Raw genomic sequence first — 16,379 nt, 5'->3', positions numbered from 1 at the left:
ATAAAGATCAAGTGTGCGAGGGCCAAATTGCTCCCCGGAATAGTTAAAAGGAACAAATTCACGCAAGCAGCGGATGAATTTGACCAATCTTCACAAAGGGAAAATGGAAATCAAAAGCCATTGGTTAGAGAGTCCGGCAAAGGGTTCCGCCTCATGTTTTCATCATTTTATGTAATTTGGACCGCCCCAAGCCCACTTGTTCTTCTTCTCAGAAATTATGTTGTTTATACGACGTGATTTTGCTGCTAAAGGCTAAAAGGTCCATGTACTCGTGCGCTGTTTCTCAAATGGGGATACGAAAAGATTTCAACAGGGTTTTTGCAGGTGTCCGCCGAACCGTAGAGTTGTATTTTCAAATTAAGAGCAAATTGATTGGAACATGAATCTATTCATTGCCAAGTATTGTAGTAGAGACCATTGTCACATTTAGCACAATTTTCCAGCGGATGCTCAAGAAATATAACACATGCTATAAGAATCTGTGAAAGTTCTGTCTAAATATAAAAACAGTAATTTGCGTATGATATCTCAGTTGCATACAGAAAAAACTGAAAGATGTAAGGGCCACATTATTTATTTTAACTTGCTAATTAAACACTGTAAAGAGGAATCAATCAAGCAAACATTCACACGCTGTCTATTTAATGTAGTTATTATAAAAAAAAACGCTACATTAAGGTTTCCTTTTAAAAGTGATGCTGCGAATTATGATTTTTTTTTTCCCACTCTTAACACTTTCTATCATTTTCACACTCTTAATGCTGTCGTCAAACCCTTTCATGATTTTTTTTTTTTTTTTTTTTTTTTTTTATAGAGCATTGTGAGCCATGTCAAAATTATAACCAGGCTCGAAATATATATTTTTTGCAGGGCAGTTTTGTAAATAGTTTTTTTTTTCAGGTTAATCCCAGGAACTTGATGCAACAATTTTAATTCAACAATAATATAACATTAACATTATTATTCAAGCTATTAATGTTTACAGCATCAATATCCTTTTTTTCTATGAGTTTGAAATGTCTGACTGCGTTTGAACGCGTCTCGGATCATAAACTTTGAATGTGTCCAGCTAATTGAAACGCGGTTCGTTACATGAGCCCCAAAGTAAATAAATTTAGGATATGCTGCGGGCCGCTAAAATGTGGATGGTGGGCCACAAATGGCCCCCGGGCTGTCGGTTGGACACCGCCCCATATAGATCTTCAACTCAACACCAAAGGCATCAAAAAATTGCTCAAATAGCTCGAAAAGTAGGGCATAAAAAAAGGAAAACGTTTTGAGGAAGCTTCTAAAGATTGTCAACTTTAATTAGTGGATTTTGATCAAAACAGGAAAACGTTATTTCATATTCTGAAGGTTGCATAATAAAAACACACTGAATATGATGGCTAATTTTATCAGGTTAACTATGCTAGCTTGCTTGCTAGTTTTGGCTAACTAGTTTTAGCTTGCTAGTTTTAGCTAACACAGCTTCACACAGCTAACTAAAGCAAGTCCTGTTAAAGATACAGGAATAAATTCTGTCTAATCAAAATTTTATGACTTCAGACTTGAATGATTTTGACTGCAGTAGTCACTTATAGTATTTAAGCCTTACGTCTTGTGACTTTTTTTTTCCACTTTCAGAGCAGTTTTGACATGGAAATAAAATCCGGGTGCTGATCACACAAATGTTAACAAGGAGCGGGCTCACACGGGAAGCCAGGTGGTGCGTGTTAATGGAGGAGCGAGGGGGGGGGGGGGGGGCACATCAGCGTCACTCCACAATGTGTCACTTGGAAAATGACACCTCGCGCTCGACGCCACACATCCACGTCGAACACATTTTTTTTTTTTAAACGGGTGAAAATGAGAACCCCGTTGGGACTAAAGCGGCAAGTGTGATGGAGGGGGGTTTTCAAGGGCCGGCAGCATCTGGCTTGAAACTCGAACGGGGGGGGTCCTCATCGTGACCACCCTCCACGCTGTCATCAGTAGCCAAGAGAGCTCCGAGTTCAGAGAGGTGGCAATGCAGAAAAATGGTTCAGAAAAGCTGTATTATGAGTAAATGGGGGCACATCTATCTATCTATCTATCTATCTATCTATCTATCTATCTATCTATCTATCTATCTATCTATCTATCTATCTATCTATCTATCTATCTATCTATCTATCTATCTATCTATCTATCTATCTATCTATCTATCTATCTCTATTGATATTTATTTATCTCTATTTATCTCGCTAGCAAGCTAGCTAGCCAGCTATCTTTATCTCATTTTTTTCTCTATTTATCTCGATTAATATCTATCTATCTATCTATCTATCTATCTATCTATCTATCTATCTATCTATCTATCTATCTATCTATCTATCTATCTATCTATCTATCTATCTATCTCTATTTATCTAGCTAGCAAGCTAGCTAGCCAGCTATCTTTATCTCATTTTTTCTCTATTTATCTCGATTAATATCTATCTATCTATCTATCTATCTATCTATCTATCTATCTATCTATCTATCTATCTATCTATCTATCTATCTATCTATCTATCTATCTATCTATCTATCTATCTATCTATCTATCTATCTGAAGATGTAAGGTATCTATCTATTTATCTCTATCTCTATTTTTATCTCTATTGATATCTATCTACCTAGCTAGCTAGCTAGCTATCTTTATTTATCTAAATTTTTCTCTATTTATCTCTATTGATATCTATCTAGCTAGCTAGTTAGCTATCTCTATTTATCTCAATTTTTCTGTATTTATCTCTATTGATATCTATCTACCTATCTTTCTACCTACCTGCCTACCTACCTTGCTCTCAAACTGCTATGCTAGTACGTGCTAGCACGGCAAAGTAACGACAAGGCATTGCCTAGATTGCATTTGCATTTACTGCCTAGATTGCATGTACTCATTGCTTAAGTTGAATATAATGCTCATTAGTTGGCTAAAACATACACAAACACTTCCTCTTTGACAATAATATGCTATGACGCATTTGTGTCAAATGGGAAAATTCCGATTCATCACTTGTTTCCAACACACATTTTACGTCAGCACCAATTGCTCCTACGCTCCAAAAATATCCTACCTCCGACGTGGATATTTCTGAAACAATGTCAACGACACGGCAGAGGTTGCATAAGTTCATTACGCTCCATTTGAACACGTCAGCGACGGTGCGTTCGAAGCCGTTTGTCAACGACGGCTGCAGATTACCTCGTGTAATTTTTCTCCATTGGCTTGATGGCGTCCGCGCCAATCCATTTAAAGAGACCGATTTTTTGTCGCGTGACTCCATTTACTTTGAAGTGCGACGGTGAAGAAATTAGCCCCGCATGCCACGTTTGTTTTAAGATCCCCAGGCTGGTTCGGATTACAGTCTGTCAATCACCGGCGTCTGCGCGCTCGCGCGTCTGCAGAATAAGATGCTTTCAGTCTCGACAGGCCGCATTCAAGCGCCGTCAGCGTGATTGACAGCCTTGATAGTGAAATAATTCCGCACATCAGGCCAGTCAAAAGCTTCATTTCACCGAGCAGTTTAGATAATCACTACGGAGTTTGTGCGCACTTTCCAAGAGGCTCTTTCTAGTGACGGGCGTTCAGTTCAAATGAGGAATGATTTTCAGGTTTTGGATTTGCAATTTAACTCATTCGATCCCAAAGACGTATTTTAACGTTTTTTTTCCAGGTATTTGTATATGTGCTTTTTCAAGTGTTTGCCTAATGGAGGGTCTAAACATGGCTGATGATTTAAGAATTAATTGTTGAATTCATTACGATACTGTATTTTTTTGGACTATAAGCCGCACCTTTTTTCTCATGATTTGAGCCCTGCGACTGATAGCGGGTTTTGTTTTTGTTTTTTTTGGCTAACTACAAGAAGACAGTCCACCAGTACAGCTAATGTATGTATCTGTTTAACTATGAAACTGAAATGAAAAGATGTAAATCAATGGTTGTATTAAAAAAGTTTTTCAAACAAAACATATTTAGAAATATAAAAATGATGTTTCGATTGACGATTCTGACGTCAATTTGGAATACAGTAACCCCTCATTTTTCGCAGGGGACTGGAACCCTGCAAAGTACCCACCCCTCCCCCGACGGAGTTTTCACGGATGTGTATATGGATGCATGGATTTTTTTAAAATGTCTAAAGTATTTATACTTTCCATATTTAAGACTGCAGTACACATATCAACTTAAATCTTAAAATGATTAAACCTGATACAGTAACTGTACTGTCATCCCTTCCCTTCCCTTCGGCTGTAGTCTCACGGAGAGCCGCGGTTATATTAGTGGCGCGAATTTCTACACTTTGCCCTTGGAAGAATAATTATGGGAGCACTCAGGGTATGGTCGGGGGGGGGCCACCTGTGGCCCACGAGCCGCCAGTTGCCCATCCTTGGCTGCACCATGTTTTTGTGGTTCGGCAGTGGCACTTTAAAACTCAACAACACGCCGTAGATGTACGCTACTCAATTGCTCAGTTTGCGACGGACTTTCGAGGAGGTTTCTCCTTTCCTCCTTTGTGTCCATGCTCACGTGGGGTTCATTTGGTTTTCTTGAACGCATGAGAAATGTGACTGAGTGATTCAATGTCTTGAGAATGAAGTAACCTATATGAATGAGAATAATCACAGGTGTGAGGAGTGCCTCTGCTCAAAGTGTTAAGTGCCTTGACATGACTTCGGCTATGAATCAACGCTGTATAAATACGAGACTTGACTCAATTCGAGTGCTTTCTTGTGCTTTTTTTTTGTGGCCCCGCAGGATGAATGCCGGAATTTCATGAAGGTGCTGCTCAGTAGGCCCGGCGGCCTGTTTGTGTGTGGTACCAACGCCTTCAACCCGCTCTGCGCCAACTATACCGTAAGTCCCCAATAAATGCCTTATAACAGATGCCGTAATTAGCACGCCTACTCAAGGTGAAAATGTTCAGCGTTTGTATGACATCATCACGCCTCCATTCATTCCTTGAGTTTTTTTTTTTCTGTTTTTCTTTTTGCACTGGCAGTCTCTCATTTGCCTGGCAAAGGAAGAAAATATTTTCTTCCTTAAGATGGATCCTATGGCCAGATGCAGTTAGAATAAAATCAGCAGGGGCCCCAAAATTGAACCCTGTGGAACACCATATGACAATGGAGCATATCGAGACTCAAAGTAAACAAGGCTGAACCACACATTTCAATTCAATTTTACTGATGAATTGATTAGGGTTTAATAATTGGACCTTGATCCAGAGATTAACAAATTAACAAACACATTTTGCTTCTAAAACCAAATTTGTATCGAAATGGCCGTAAGGTTGCATGTATAGAGAGAGTCTAGAAGAGGGATGTTCGATACCATTTTTTGAACCGATACTAACACGAGTTTTACCACAAATACTTTTGATGCATCACCGAAAGACCTGCCGAATCCAGGATTGCGTTTTCTTTTAAATTACACACAAAATGGCAAATTATTGTAGTCACCGATACCAAGTGCCGATACCACTACTGCTTTAGATACACAAAATGTTTTTCTTTACCGCGTTTTCCTTTCCACTTCATGAAATAAATGTCAATTTTCTTGCTTCTGAACTTGAATCTGTAGAGAAATAGCGCTATTATTTTAGTCCTGAATAATTTATTTATATGACTGCATGTCTAGAAAAGCTAGCATGTCTAGAAAATGCATTTCACATTTCTTATTTGCTTGATGGCTGCGGCGCCTCCATTTGCACGGCAGCAGATGTTGAAGAGGCGTCGAATGAATAAGCACAAGAGCAGATATGATTCATGTGTTTTTCTGCTTGGGTTTTACAAAACAAAACAAAAAACGGAGGCGATAAAATGAAGGCGACAAGGTTCCGCTAACAGGTGTTGACTGACCTGACTCTCAATTTGCCCTCTAATTACTTTCCTCCCCTTCCCATTAGTCAAACACTCCAGCGCTCTTCATCTCACCTCCCTCCTTCCACGCCGAGCTAAATTTACTTCTCAAAGCTACCTCGCAACTTCAAACCGCCTAATCCAGCCAGCTCGTCCAATTTAATGACGATTTCAACACTGTGACCGGAACAGCAAGGCTCTCTTTTCAAATTAAGAGCAAATTGATTGGAACATGAAGCAAGTCGTTGTTCTCCACCGGAGGTTCTCAAAAAAGGGGTACTCGTACCACCGGGGATACAAGAAGGCATTTGATAGAGTTTGTCGGAGTTTTAGAGGGTTTCAGAATGTAATTTAATGCTGTTCAACGCCGTGACAGGCAGAGTACATTATTCTTTTCGAATTAAGAGTTAATGAATTGAAAGATGAAGAGACTTATTGCCTGTAGTGAATGGTATGCCTTCATTTTTGTCAACTATATGCAGATATGCTGTGTCATTCGTATTTATGTATTTTTTTGTCTGTCAATTGGAATAGCAAACGTTAGCAGTGCTAAGTGCTATTCCTTGTGCGCTATTTTGTCTAATTTCACATCAAAGGGATGTCTCTGAAAGAAGACACTAGGGAGCTGAAATTTCACCCAGAATGTCAGAGGTTAGATGTCATAACCACTTAGTGTGCCATCACCTGGCTAAAATACTGCAAGAATGATGCGCAAAAAAATGACCCAAAATGGTCAAAATGGCACAAGGGTACTTTTTTTTTTTTTTTTAATTTGTATTTTTTACAGGCTAGCTGAACATCCTTGAGTGGCTGATCGAAGCCATTAGTCAATTTCAAGCTTGAAACCTCATTGCTAGGTCCCAAAGTAGGCTAACTAGCTAATCGCTCCGCTGCCTGACACGTAGCCCGACGATCAGCGTCGGAAACCGCTGGAAGCCAAACGTTCTAATTGCGCTTACCTTTTGATTTCCCACTCGCGCGTCTGTATTATTGTCCGACTTTGTTGTCGTCGCCGCCGCCGCGCCTGATTGCCCCCACTCAATCGCGATTGTTGACTTTGGCTAATGCAAGCTAATTGTCATTCTCCTGTGACTTGTTTTTCATCACGCTGCACTCAATATTGACAATGACTGACGCCTACGTTGTGTGTGTGTGTGTGTGTGTGTGTGTGTGTGTGTGTGTGTGTGGGTAACAGGGGGACACTCTGGAAATGTCCGGCGACCCCGTCAGCGGAATGGCCAGATGCCCTTACGACCCCAAACACGCCAACGTGGCGTTGTTCGCAGGTAAACGCGCTGCCCCGTTAGCGTATTTGTGGCGGTCCTCGTAATGACTGATTAGGAGCCTTCGGTGTTTGTCGGCAGGGTGGATAATGGGCCTTTTATTATGCTTCAGTTTACTTAGCCGCCTGGTTTGTTGACTTCACGTGATTTAACGCTTGACACTGTTCCGGATCTATTTCGTCATGTTTGGCTTTTCAGCGATTCATTCAATGCCAAAGACGTGTTTTTACGTTTTGTTTTGAAGTCAAGACTGTCAGTTCAAGGTACTTTTGTTCATGAATTTTACAAGTTTTTGACTAAAGGAGAGTCTAAAATGGCTACTTTTTCGAGTACTTCTTCAGGTAATCAAATAATGAAGTACAGGATTACGTTAGGTCAGGCGTTCACATTTTTCAAGGACCCCATTTGCAAATGTTTGCGGAAACAAAAAAATCATTTAACCCTTGTGCACTCACTTTAGAGTCTATACACATTGCATGTTTTTTTTTTCCTAATTTTGTAAATGCTTTTAAAGACTTAAAGAAGTTTTTTTCCATCAACTACTCAAACTGTTCAGAGGGATCAGTTCTATCCGTACATAAATTTATTAACACCCACAAAAAATGGAAAAATGGCAATGACATTATGATAATGTTCTAAGACATTTACTGGTATCCACCTATTTTCTTGCGGTTAATTTGCTTCATCACCTCGAATAGAAAGCCTTGATGTAACGGAAAAAAAAAAAAAATCCTACATTATATAGACAATGTGTAATTGCTTGCTTCATAGATTTTTACAGCGTTTGATTAGTTAAAAACAAAAGAGTAAAAAACAAATATACATTGCTTCACAAACATGCATAGATTGCATAAAATAACACTGCCGCACTCGGCTTTTTAGACTAGAGTACTGCACCAACACAACAGTAACGTGCCTGATTGTGTGTACTATTAGAGTTCCCCCTGAGTATAATAGCAGTGCAAACTAATCAATCAGTAAAAAACTTCAGATAAGCCACACTGGACTATAAACCACAGGGTTCAAAATGTGAGAAAAATATAGTGTAAAATTTACAGTATTAAAATGCATACAAATCCACTGTAAAACGTTGCAAATAAAGCCTGAACGTGTTTTTTTTTTTTTTTTTTTTTCTGTCCGCGTGTACGCACGGCAGAAGGAAATCTCTTCACGGCTACGGTGACAGACTTCCTGGCCATCGACGCCGTCATCTACCGGAGCCTCGGGGACAGTCCGGCTCTTCGCACCATCAAGCACGACTCCAAGTGGTTCCGAGGTACCCCAACGTGCGCGTGCCGGGTGTGATTTTGCAAAGAATCACGACTCTTGTAGAAGTGGACGCTAACCTTGACAACTTTATGTCGAGTTAGCGGCTGCTCGCGCCTCACTATTTCACCGGGATAAGGCAATAAAAAGAGGCGCTATCAGGCACCTAGCAGGTCCGCATTGCTCGTATAAATCCAGTAGGGCTTCACGCGCTTTTTGCCCGGTTTGAATTCCGCGTAGACTGCGCCGCCTTCTTCGAGCGTGACGCCGCTTGATTTGCTTGAAATTGAAATAACGCCATCACTGGTTCATTTCAGAGGCGGGCAATTCGTCAGAGCCCCGCCCCCTTTCCGTCATTGTCGGTCCCTCATTTTTCAAGCTAGACGAAAGTGTAATAGTCGGTCCCGTCAGTGTATTTTTGCCCAACCTTCCGCCACCGCTAGAGGGCGCAATTACACTGAAAGTTAACACCAAAGTCAATGTGAGAAAAAAAGTCATGTGTTTTTTTTAGATAATAAATTCAAAATAAATGCAATTCACCCTTAATGTGTTATTCTCTTATAATTTTCATGATTGTGCTTTTAATTTCCATTAAAAGGGGCATTTTTCTTTTGCAAAAGCAATTTTGAAATTGTTTTATTATCGATTTGCTCCGTACTATATCAAAAAATTTACCAGAATGTCAATCATCGTTTTCGATTCCACACAACGATTATGATTCTACCATCCCAGGGGACGCGAGAAATCGGAGAAAATTTTAGTTCTCAAAATGAGGACTCAATTACCAAAAATACTTTTGATTAATTTGCTAATTGATTACTTGTTGATTCCACTTCTAAATTGACCTCATTCTTAGAAGCACAGAAAATCAATGAAGTAAAATAAAATCAAAGTAGGTCACGTTCTATATCCGTATACCTGGAAAATGGATTAAAGTACTCGAGTAATTTTTTGTACCGCTGTCTCTTACTTTGTGCTTTTTTTTTGCCCCTCGTAGAGCCTTTTTTCGTCAGCGCCGTGGAGTGGGGTCCTCACATCTACTTCTTCTTCCGAGAGATCGCCATGGAGTTTAATTACCTGGAAAAGGTAATGAAAGTATAGTACGCTATGTCCATTAGGGCAAGGACATTTGCTTAAATGCCCCGGGGCAAGATTGATGAATGTTTCATCGATGTTTTGAAAAGCGGGACTGTTGTTAGGGGCTTCGCCGCCAGCATCAAATTGAGCTTAACGATGATGTCATCGGAGCTCGTCCGCCACTGCCGATGTCGTCTTTGACTTCAGACGCATTTGACTGCGCGTAGAAGAAAAAGAGACATTTTTTTGGTTGTGATTTTGGGATTTTTTTTTTAGGGATTTTTACATGAGTATTTTTTCCTCCTCGCATGTTTTGATGATGATTGATGGGAAGGTTTATTTTATTTAGCCTCTAAAACGTTTAAAAAATAATGAAGTGATGAAAACAGTCGCACAATTTTTTTTTATGAAAACAAAAACGTTAATATACAACCAAAAAAAAAGGGACGGGCCGCCCAATTATGGACAAAAAAAACAAAAAAGAATAAACAAAAAGTTGTTTAAAAACTGAGAAGAAATGTCAGACTAAGAAAATATTAGAAATTTTATATATTATATATACTACAAACAAAAAATTGCAAAATCATTTTAAAAAAAAGAGTATAAACGGAATACTGGAATACAGTAATAATAATAAAATAAAAATACAATAATAATATAAAAATAAGTTACTATGCCTCAGCTAGAGAAATGTGACGAATCTTACAAAAAAAAGGTCAAGTTAAAATAAAAATGTGGAAAAAGTGAAACAAAATTGGCATGGAGCCGGTAAACGGAAAAGCCGAGAAAAAATCTGAGACGACCGGCAAAAGCTTGAAGCGTTTGTGCAAATGGTTGCGCGTGTGCGTTGGCGGTGTAGGTGGTGGTGCCCCGTGTGGCCCGGGTGTGCAAGCGCGACCAGGGCGGATCGCAGCGCGTGCTGGAGAAGCAGTGGACGTCCTTCCTGAAGGCCCGACTCAACTGCTCCGTGCCGGGAGATTCGCACTTCTACTTCAACATGCTGCACTCCACCAGCCCCGTCATCAACTTGCACGGCCGCGACATCGTCCTCGCCGTCTTCTCCACGCCGGCTAACAGGTGACACAAATCACAAATCGCATCCTTTTTGCCTTCCCTTTTATATATATATGCTAGAGTATAGATATTTCTTGTTGGCTAGCTAACCTTTCAAATTAAGAGTAAATTGATTGGAGCATGAAGCAGCACATTTCCAATATATCTATATATATATATATATATATATATATATATATATATATATATATATATATATATATATATATATATATATATATATAATTTTATTTTTATTTTTTATTTTTTTTACTGGATTTTTTTGGTCATCTTTGGGGGGGTTACAACCGGAATTTTTGCCACATTTTTTGTTGGTCAGAATAGTATGTTTTGTTTTGTCAAAGTTTTTTTTTTACCCAAATTTTAGCTCAGTTAATGAGTGTTTATTATTATTATTTTTTTCTATGATTTTTAGTCTTTTTGCTTGCCTATTTTTGGCTTTATTTTGACTTTCCACTGGGTTTTTTTTCCATGTTTTTTTTTTTTTTTTTAAATGTTGATTGGGTGGGTGGTCACGAGATTTTTTTTATATTTATCACAATTTAGTCAGGAGTGTCTCATCTTATTTGTTTTATCATGCCTGTTTTTAATTTTTTGTAGTCATTTTCACATTTATTTCTACAGATTTTTGTTAGTTTTATGTCCATTTGAGGTGTTGCAATAGTTTTGTCAAGTAGTTGTCAGTTTCTGACACTTTTTTTTTGGTTGTTTTGTGTTTGTTTTTTGTTTTTTTCCAGTTTATTTTATAACAAATTTGACGACAACTATATGAAGCAAGTGATTCAGAAGAACGGCATAAGGAATTATGATAGTGATGATGAGGGGGTCGGTGGGGGGGGGGCGTGTTTGAAGACAGCTGAGTTACTCAAGAAAGTCAATAACGGTCGCCGCGTGATTCCCCACACACTCCGAAAAGTGTTTCATCAGCTGCGCTTTGGAAGCGCTATTGCACACGCGGACACACACATTTGCGCTTGAACAAACGCACACCCTTTTATTGGAGCCCTGATAAAAAGCATTTAGCGGGGGGTGTCAAATTCATTTTCAGCGTAGTTATGATTTCCATTCGAATTTTGGTAAATCCCTTTCTATTTATCTTTCAGCATTCACAATATTGACTTTCAGATCTTTTGGGATGAGAAACCTACTCTTGCGTTTGAGGTAGTGCTTCGCCGTCATTTTGTGGATTCCGATCTTAGTTTGGATTTCAAATGAGTATTCCAAGTTTGGTTTAGGTGAACTGTAAAATTCCGTGGTAAATTCGTGGTAAAAGTTTGAACATAGGCTAGTTGGCCTATAGCGATGTTTCTGAGCAGCAGAAGGAGGAGGAGAAGGAAATGAAAGCCAGAATGTCCCATTGGTCCCATGTGGCCCACTGCGCCGCGCTAAGTGCGAGCTGGACAAATTGCTTCATCTGGCGGCACACAGTGAACGAGGACGAGAAACCTTGGAGTGCCCGGGCAGACGCTCGCTCATGTTGCCCTTGTGTAACGCTTCCACTGAGCAAGTATTTTGTGGAAGGAAAGATTTGACCAAGTTAGCTTGTTAGCCACCTAGCTGTCGCCCAGGTTGCTTGTTGTCGTACAGCTAGCTAGATAGCTTGGTGTTATCGTTATCACGATAGCTAAATTGATGTTATCGGGATAGCTAGCTTGATGTTATCAAGATAGCTAGCTAGCTGTCATCAAGATGGCTTGCTTGTTGTCATACAGCTAGCTAGATAGCTTGGTGTTATCGTTATCACGATAGCTAAATTGATGTTATCAGGATAGCTAGCTTGATGTTATCAAGATAGCTAGCTAGCTGTCATCAAGATGGCTTGCTTGTTGTCATACAGCTAGCTAGATAGCTTGGTGTTATCGTTATCACGATAGCTAAATTGATGTTATCGGGATAGCTAGCTTGATGTTATCAAGATAGCTAGCTAGCTGTCATCAAGATGGCTTGCTTGTTGTCATACAGCTAGCTAGATAGCTTGGTGTTATCGTTATCACGATAGCTAAATTGATGTTATCAGGATAGCTAGCTTGATTTTATCAAGATAGCTAGCTTGATGTTATCAAGATAGCTAGCTTGATGTTATTAAGATAGCTAGCTAGCTGTCGTCAAGATAGCTTGCTAGCTGTCATACAGCTAGCCAGATAGCTTGGTGTTATCGTTATCACAATAGCTAAATTGATGTTATCAAGATAGCTAGCTAGCTGTCATCAAGATGGCTTGCTTGTTGTCATACAGCTAGCTAGATAGCTTGGTGTTATCGTTATCACGATAGCTAAATTGATGTTATCAAGATAGCGGGCTTGATTTTATCAAGATAGCTAGCTAGCTGTCATCAAGATAGCTTGCTAGCTGTCATCCAGATAGCTTGCTAGGTGTCATCCAGATTGCTAGTTGTCCCTCAGCCAGCTAGATAGCTTGCTGTTATCAAGCTAGCTAGCTTGCTGTTATTGTTATCAAGATAGCTAGCTTGCGGTTGTCAGCTAGAAAAATTAAAGAAAGCTATTTTCAAATATAAGAAGTCAACAGAAAAATATCTGTCCTTTCCACGAGTACTTATTTCGCTGACCACTTTCACTCACAAAACTGGTACTTGTGCTTCCTACTCTTTACTTTCTTCAATATGAGCTTGTTATTTTTTTTTAAGCTCTCCGGATGGCGACAACGTAAAAGGAATGAATAATGAGATTTTTTTTTTTTTTTTTTGCTTATATTCACCCAGGTTTTGTTATTTTGCCTGATTGTATATAACAACAACAATAATAATAATAATTATTATTATAGTAAGTACCCCCTTCCAAAAAAAATCTGTATCTCGAAAAACTTGAGAATTGAGGCTCTTGTTAGCCAAGCTTGCGCCGTATTTATTCCACACTAAAGCAGCATGACATCCATATCACAGATCTCCAAAAATTCATTTTAGTCCTCAGGGTGAGAAACGTTATCCTTATTTTTGCCGTTGTAAAGTTGCTGGTGTTTTCATGGCTAGTTGCCTGGCAACATCACGAAGAGGACTTCACAGGAAGTCACTTATTGTAGCCAAGAGCCAGACGACGACCCCCCCCCCCACCCCCCACCCCCTCCCTCCAGCAAAGCCACAACATATTGTTCGTATAATTCACCTTTACAAGATGTGACATGTTTCCCCTTTGAGAGACAATTCTTTATTGTTGTTTGTCTCACTCGTTATCTGACGCCCACCTTGCAGCTACATTTTCAAGTGAATCTTACCACTTGGTTTCGCTACGCTAAGCCGCTTTGAACAGTTTGTCTTTGGAAATGATGATTTTAGGTTTCGTAAAAGTAAAAGGGTTGATTTTCAATGGCCAAAACCAGGATCAGGATTTCAAATCAGGATTCCAATGGTTGGGTTTATTAGGTCAATTAGGGTTTTTAACCTTTGTTATGGTTTTAATCAAAATCTTGAAACTAAGACTAAGACTAAGCCTTGGGTCAGATTTCAAACAACATATAGATTTCAAGTTTAGCCACTGTTAAGATTTTTTAATTTGGGTTTTAATCCTTGTTTAGGATTTTGAGCCATTGTCAGGGTTTAACATTAGAAATGGTTTGCGTTTGGAATAGTTGTCAGGGTTTTGTTTTCAAAAGTGTGGTTTCTATGGCTAGCTATAGCTGTCAGGTTAGCTAATCTAGATAGCTACCTAATCAGCTTGCTATCTGTAGTCAAGATATCTAGTTTGGTAGCTAGCCGTGGTCAAGATATCTAATCGAGCTAGCTTACTGTCGTGAAGCTATCTATCTAATCGAGCAAACTTGCTGTCGTCAAGATATCTAATCTAGCTAGCTAGCTGTCATCGAGATATCTAATCTATCTAGCTAGCTGTCAATATTTTGAGCTGGCTAGTTAGCTGTCGTCAGGATATCTAGCTGGCCAGCTAGCTGTTGTCAAGCTAGCTAATCGAGCTAGCTAGCTGTCATCAAGCTATATAGCTTGCTAGATGTCGTCATGGTTTCGAGCTGGCTAGTTCGCTGTCGTCAAGATATCTTGCTGGGTAGCTAGCTGCCATCTAGCTAGCTAGCTGCCATCCAGCTAGATATATCTATCTATATATCTGAATTTTGGGGGTTTTTTTGGTTTTGTTTTGGGTTTTTTTTTGTTTTTTTTGTCCCAAGTGGTTAACGTGAGCGCTCGTCTGTGGTCTTCGTACAGATGTGGCCCTCCCCCATGAGCGGGTTCACCGGCGGTTAAAGCTTCCCGGTGACTCAGCAGGCCTTGTCGTCGGGTTCATTTCCTGCTCGCGAATCTTGTTTTCCCCCCGTCGGTTTGCGAAGGGAGGAATAATCAGTGACTCATTTCCCCTTTTGTTTTATTTCCCAGAAATTCCCTCCAAGAGTCTTCTAATCTCTCTATTGCATCCAGCGCCTGTCTTTTTTTTCTTAAGCCTCCATCTTGACAGGTTCCATCTCTGCCTGTCATCGGTTTTGCTCGGCGGAACAATTCCCTTTGTTTTCAAGCAGCGACTGTGAAAATATGAAAAGCCCCAAATCCAATTTGTCGTCTTTTGCTGGGGTGTCTGTCCCCGTATGATGCCCGCCAGCCTTTATTTTTTTTTTTCTTCCTTTTGTTCCTCAAGTCGGGAGCGCAGTTGCTATCTACCTTTTGTTCCCGTCGTTCGTTTTCCGCCAAATCGGAAGAAGGAAAGGTCAACTCGAGTCAAGCGCTGTCGTGTGCGTGCGTGTGTGTGTGTGTGTGTGCGTGCGTGTGTGCGTGCGCAGCATCCCCGGCTCGGCCGTGTGCGCCTTCGACATGGAGCAGTTGGCGGCCGTGTTCGAAGGCCGCTTCAAAGAGCAGAAGTCTGCCGAGTCCATTTGGACGCCCGTTCCGGATGAAGTCATCCCCAAGCCAAGGTGAGCGGGACCGCCATCAATCGCTCCGATCTGCCCCAGACCTAATACATCATAATCATTTCCTCATCCGCTTGCGATGCATGAAAATCCACCGCATAAGGAAGAACTTTTATACACTACTCAGCAAAAGTATGGAAACGCGCGGAAATTTTGCGTTGTTTTCATCATAAAATCCATCGAGTTAGTTCATTAGCTCCGAAAAGGAACAAAAACAATATTTGGGTCAATTTGACGCAATTTTTATGCAAGAATCCTATTTTTTGAAATTGTTTTGTACAAAGCAACTTTTTCAAACCAGGAAATTGGGTCAAATGGACTTATTCATTGGTCCATAATTTACATATAATGTAATATACATATAATGTGTAATGTATAATAAACATATAAAGTAAATAGTAAAGTAAATTTTAAGGCCTTGCGATTTGTTTCGCTTTTTTTTAAGAGTGCATTCTGTGTATGTTGGGAACCTAAACAAAAAATACACAATAAAGCAAAAGACATGCAGTATAATAAACATAGAAATATTATTTATGAAAAAACAGGAGAAAATGTAAAATAACTATTGCAAAAATACATAAGAAATGAAAGAATATAATAAATGTAAAAATGTAGTACTGGTAAATAAAAACATGAATTACTTCATTAATGGGGGAAAAAAATTAAAAACAAATTTAAAAAGTGTCAGACCAGCAGTGAAGAAATTCCATGCAGTATAATAAACATAGAAACATTATTTGTGAAAAACCAGGAGAAAATGTAATAAACTAATGCACAAATATATAAGAAATGGAAGATTATAATAAATGTTAAACGTAGTAAATAAAAACATGAATTACATCATTAATGGAAGAACAAACAAAAAACAAATTTAAAGTATCAGACAAGCGGTTAAGAAATTCCATAATAACATGAATAAAATGTATCATAAACAGTTAAAAAAGA

General features: G+C 39.3%; 1 protein-coding gene across 3 annotated transcripts in view; it reads left to right on the top strand.

The window, feature by feature from the left end:
• The window catches only part of sema6bb (sema domain, transmembrane domain (TM), and cytoplasmic domain, (semaphorin) 6Bb), a 157,776-nt gene that overhangs the window by 101,296 nt on the left and 40,101 nt on the right, over window positions 1-16,379 (top strand). For all 3 annotated transcript variants that reach the window (XM_088426577.1, XM_088426578.1, XM_088426576.1), the window contains 6 exons: window positions 4,769-4,867; window positions 7,067-7,157; window positions 8,311-8,430; window positions 9,418-9,506; window positions 10,357-10,574; window positions 15,306-15,437. In XM_088426577.1, the coding sequence (XP_088282703.1) occupies window positions 4,769-4,867; window positions 7,067-7,157; window positions 8,311-8,430; window positions 9,418-9,506; window positions 10,357-10,574; window positions 15,306-15,437 (749 nt within the window). The remainder of the gene's footprint in view (window positions 1-4,768; window positions 4,868-7,066; window positions 7,158-8,310; window positions 8,431-9,417; window positions 9,507-10,356; window positions 10,575-15,305; window positions 15,438-16,379) is intronic.

Source organism: Hippichthys cyanospilos, chromosome 10, assembly GCF_059441005.1.
Source record: "Hippichthys cyanospilos isolate Australia breed blue-spotted pipefish chromosome 10, RoL_Hcya_1.0, whole genome shotgun sequence".
Classification (NCBI taxonomy): domain Eukaryota; kingdom Metazoa; phylum Chordata; class Actinopteri; order Syngnathiformes; family Syngnathidae; genus Hippichthys; species Hippichthys cyanospilos.
The sequence above is the reverse complement of the archived record's forward strand: the minus strand, read 5'-3'. Positions and strand labels throughout refer to the sequence as shown.